The 5320-nt window shown below is 43.1% G+C and overlaps 1 protein-coding gene across 1 annotated transcript in view; it reads left to right on the forward strand.

Moving 5' to 3' along the window:
* The window catches only part of CFAP69 (cilia and flagella associated protein 69), a 60423-nt gene that overhangs the window by 50772 nt on the left and 4331 nt on the right, over nucleotides 1–5320 (forward strand). The window contains 3 exon segments of the mRNA XM_006779183.2: nucleotides 1684–1821; nucleotides 2333–2409; nucleotides 3353–3550. Coding sequence (XP_006779246.1) covers nucleotides 1684–1821; nucleotides 2333–2409; nucleotides 3353–3550 — 413 coding nt within the window.

Here is a 5320-nt window from a genome sequence, read left to right on the forward strand (position 1 = left end):
TGAGTCTGCCTCGAGTGTGTCCCTTATGGATCTGAGGAGTTGTAATCTGGATGGTCCCAATCTGACCACTGGGTACACAGCCTCTTGGATCTCTAAGGAGTTGCTAATTTAGCTTCTGCCCAAGGCTACCCAGCAGGAGCTATGGAGAGATCTGCAGATTCCTCTTCTTTGTTTGGGGTTTGGAGCTGCCCAGATGAGGCCCCGTTGTGAAGCAATGCAAGCTGCTGTGGGAACTTGTGCCTTCTTTTGGATGTTCTGGGTCTCTCTGACCCAGCTGCAGTTTGTTAGGCAATTTTCAGATTGCAAAGGGCCAAGTCTTTTATATGCAAAAGCCTCTATGCACATGGGGTGGGCGGGGTCTCAGGGAATCAACAGGGTGGACCAAACAGCTATGGCTGGTTCTCAGTCCTGCCCTTAGAGGCCCCCGGGTCTCAGTGTCCCCACGGTAATCGCTGCAAGTTACTTCTGCACCTCCTCTGAGTCTCAGTGTGCTTTTCTCTTTCCTTCTAGTTGTAGAATTTCCACTCAGCCTTCCTGTGGTTCTGGATGATGTCTGTTTTTTCTTTTGGTTGTAGTTTTGAAGTGGTTGTGCGAGGCAGCAATTTCAGGTGTTTGCCTATGCTGCCATCTTGGTTTTTTCTACATCATTGTTAAATTGACATTATTCAAAATCTGGATTTCAAAATTAGAAAAATTACATGAGTTTCACTTTTTATTTTTTTAATCCTCTTTCGAGGATATGTTTTTTATTGATTTTTTAGAGAGAAAGGAAAGGAGAGAGACATCGATGTGAGAGAGAAACATCAATTTTGCCTCTTGTACATGCCCCAATTGGGGATCAAACCTGCAACCTAGGAATGTGCCCTGACCAGGAATTGAACTTGCAACCTTTTGGTGTACAGGATGATGCTCTAGCCAGCTGAGCCACCTGGCCAGGGCAAGAATTTCACTTTTAAAAAGTAATTTTCTGAAATGTTTATATCTTACATAAATAATAAAAATGAAAGCTATAAGTTTTGCCACAGAATGGGGAAGAAATCACTGATTACTGATGCTTTCAAAAGATTAACCATGCAGTCAGTGTAGCTCAGGGGTTAAGTGTCAATCTATGAACCATACAGTTTAATTTCAGGTCATGGCATGTGCCTGGGTTATAGGCTCGATCCCCAGTGTGGGGCATGCAGGAGGCAGTGGATCAATGATTCTGTCATCGTTGATGCTTCTATCTCTCTCTACCTCTCCCCTCCTCTCTGAAATCAACAAAAAAATATATGGGTTTTTATTTGTTTGTTTGTTTTTTTAAAAAAGAGTAACCATGTACAAGGCACTATTTTAATGTGTTATAATGTTCTTAAATATTTTATGACAGTGTTTCTCAACCTGTGGATCGCAACCCCTTTGGGGGTCGAACGACCCTTTCACAGGGGTCGCCTACGACCATTGGAAAACATATATATAATTGCATATTGTTTTTGTGATTAATCACTATGCTTTAATTATGTTTAATTTGTAACAATGAAATTGGGGGTCACCACAACAAGAGGAACTGTATTAAAGGGTCACGGCATTAGGAAGGTTGAGGACCACTGTTTTATGATGTCTGGACTAAAATCTCAAAATTACATATTAATTTACTACTGTTTTTATCTGTCTCTCTCTGTTTTCACGACATCTACTGATTAGATACAAGGAAACCTCTATTTACTAGTTTTCAAGTGGAGCAAAAAATCATGCCAATGCCTGCTAACTGCCCGACTTTTGCAATTATGGATGTTTCAGAAAACATTAGAGCAAAAATTTATGCTGTGTTGGGCAAACTAGGTAAGAAGCTACTCTCCAGATTCACAAAAGCCTCTCTGTTTTGCTAAGTATGTATATTGCTTTTGCTTTGGAACCTGTTTTTCAAACATGATGAACAAAAGGTCCTTTATACTGATAAATGCATGTTCCATTGTTTTCCCGATGTCCAGGCTGCACCCTGATCAATCAAATTAAAGGCAGTTAGTTTGGATAACTAGGATCAACACAAAAATTCTGAGTCACCTGAGGGTGTTTTTTTTTTTTAAAGTCCTGCTTCTGACTAAGGAAAAAGTCCTCACTTTGGGGGTTCTGAAAGAATATTACCATAGTCTGACCAAAGCACAGAAACTATTCCTCCTTAGTGAGTACGTAAGGATGGCCTGGCATTAAGAAGTCAGAAGCTCATAGAAGTAACTTTTTCATACGTCAAGATGAGTTCAAAAGGAACTGCTTGCACTGTTTTAATTGTGTGTGTGTGTGGTGGGATCACGTGCTCTGTTAAAGTAATTCTCTCTATATAAACTTCGTTTAGATTTTGAAAATTTACCTGGCCTCTCTACGGAAGATTTTGTGACCCTTTGTATCATACATAGATATCTTGACTTTAAAGTGAGTACCTTCTTCACCTTATTATTAAAACCTCATATGGCAAAAAATGTCAATTGGGAAATAAAATATCTGTTTGTAATTGTGAGCAGTCACCCAAACTGTGCAGTGTTCATTTTCCATTTTGCATCAGATACTATTCAAAAGACATAACAAAAATTGATTCTATATTTTCTATGGGATAAGATTTCATCCACTATCCTATATAATAAAAAGCTAACATGCAAATTTCCCCTTGGGAGTTCGACCTACCGGGAGCTCAACCGCCCACTATGAGGTGCACTGACCACCAGGGAGTGGCACAGAACAAAGGAAGGCCCCATCTGGCATCTGGCAGCCGGGGGAAGGAAGGCTCAGGCCAGCAGCCAGAAGGCCCCAATTGGCCCTGATCGCCGGCCAGGCCTGGGGACCCTACCGGTTTATGAATTTTGTGCACCAGGCCTCTGGTGAGCTTATAAAATAAGATGGCTCTTACTGAGATAGAGCTATTCAGAAGCCTAATAGAATGTGTAAAATGTAATTTCTTTTCTTTATAGATCATTAGGAGCTAAAGTTAAATGAGTTATTGCTTATTAAAATAAATTAATACTTATTATTCTTTTATCATTACTTTATGTGATATCAAATGTCAGTTCAAGGATAGGTTGCTTACGTTGCTGGTTATATTTTTGGTAAATAAATGCTTTTGAAGTTTCAGGGGAGTCTGTTCAAGTATACATTTCTTCTACTAATGCTAGTATACTGTGTTTGAATGTCGTAAATGAATAAACTTCTATTTTCAAATGAAAAGGGGACTGAATTTTATCTATGCCTAAGGAGTAAGTTAGGAAAAGCTGGTTCGGTACATGTTAACTTTGGAACAACAATCACAATAAAGTATTACCGAAAATTGTATTTTTATTTTTTGTTAATTTGACTTTTTTAAACTTAAACTTTGTTATAACAGATTGGAGAAATATGGAATGAAATTTATGAAGAAATGAAATTAGAAAACTTAAAACCGGTCACTACAGATAGACGTATTTTGCAAGCTATTTTAATGGCGACAGAAAACGTTGGAAAGATGGTTGCTTCCCTGCAGTACGAGATGGTTGAAATCCAAGCCCGCCAGGATGTGCAAGATGAACAAAAAGTATATGCAAAAGTAAGCCACAGATACCTTTGAGGCCCAAGATAATTTCATTGTATGAATTAGTGGAAGTCCTCCAACGATATATTGCCTTATTTGTGAACGTGTCAGCACTTGAAGTTATTTGTAATTTTCTCTCCTTGTTACTTTCACTGTGTTTGTACAATTTTTAAAAGACACCATGGGGTTAAGAGCTTAAGATATTCCATTACTATATTCGATGCTATTTTATGGCATTATAATTTGATTTCTACAGGCTTACCTTTCAAAAGGTGAAGACACTTCTCTTTTTTGAAATGTCAAACAGAATTCCAAAAATGGTTGGCTGTTTGAGTGTATACATTTAGCAAATTCTGACAACAGTGTATCTTTGCGACTATAAATATAACCTCATGAGAACAGTGGCCCTCACCCCTCACTCTGTGATAAGCCCTTACTGGTGTGCCAGCCACAGGCATAGCCTCTCTCTTCAGTGCCTAAGCACTCTGAGCGTTCTGTGAGTCCAGAGATAGGCGGGTCCCTGACTTCACCTAATCAGAAAAATAGAAGCCGTTCTCCTAAAGCTTCACACAGGTGGGAAACGGACACATCAGATGCTTTTGAGCAAGGAGGTTAAGTGGCTGTTTAAATTGTCCACAGAATGCAAAGACGATGTAGATGCTCACTTACACTTGGCCATCCTGTATGACTCCCATTAAATATTTAAAACCCTCTAAGGTCACTTCCAGAGTGTTTTCTATTGCCTGCTCTTTTCACGTAAACTATTCAAGTTTTTAGCTTCAGCCTAGTGGAACTCTGCGTCCACCTATGAATTCTGCTGTTTGAGATACCTCCTTGCTTGAAAATTTTATTTGTTAAAAGTTTTTATTGTGTGGATGCTGCCCTTTTACCCTGTTTATCTACATTAATAAAAGAGAAAAATGGTAATTGGCGTACGACGCTACCCTTTTCATTGGCTAATCGGGGCTATATGCAAATTAACTTCCAACTAAGATTGGCAGTTAACTGCCAACAAGATGGCGGTTAATTTGCATATGTAGGCACAAGGCAGGGAGGCGAAAGGGAAAGCAGGAAGAAGCCCCCTGCCACTGACAGTGATCGGAAACCCAGGGGGGAGCTAAGAGTTGGGGGGCAGAGCCCTGCCCCCCAGCCATGATCGGAGAATCAGGTGCCTTTGCCGCCCTGGCCAGTGATAGCAGGAAGTAGGGGTGGAGCCAGCGATGGGAGCTGGGCCCGGTCGAAGCTGGCAGTCCCAGGAGCTAGGGGTCCTTTGCCTGGGCCTAAAGCGGAGCCCACGATTGCGGGGCCGCTGCAGCTGCGGGTCCCCGCTGCCGGGGCTGGACGCCTCAGCCAGAGGTGTCCTGCAGGGGCAGGAGCGGAGCCTGCGCGATCACGGCGCCCCCCGCTGCCACTGCAGGTCCCCGCTGCCCGGGCCGGACGCCTAGGCCAGAGGCATGAGGCCTGGGCAGGGGCGCAGCCTGCAACCACGGGGAGCTGGGGGTCCCCTGCCCAGGCCTGACACCTCTGCCGGAGGCCTCAGGCCTGGTCAAGGGGCCGATCCGGTGATTGGTGATCAGAGGGTGATGAGGATCAACTCCTCTGGCAGAGGCATCAGGCCTGGGCGGGGGGTGGAGCCGGGTATGGGGGGATATGATGGTCCCCTTGCCCAGGCCTGAAGCCTGGGTTAGAGGCATCAGGCTTGGGCGGGGGGTGGAGCAAGCGATCAGAGGGAGATGGGGGACCCCTGTCCAGGCATGATTCCTGGGGCCGATCAGGTGATCAGAG

This window comes from Myotis davidii, unplaced genomic scaffold (genome assembly GCF_000327345.1).
Source record: "Myotis davidii unplaced genomic scaffold, ASM32734v1 scaffold187, whole genome shotgun sequence".
Taxonomy (NCBI): domain Eukaryota; kingdom Metazoa; phylum Chordata; class Mammalia; order Chiroptera; family Vespertilionidae; genus Myotis; species Myotis davidii.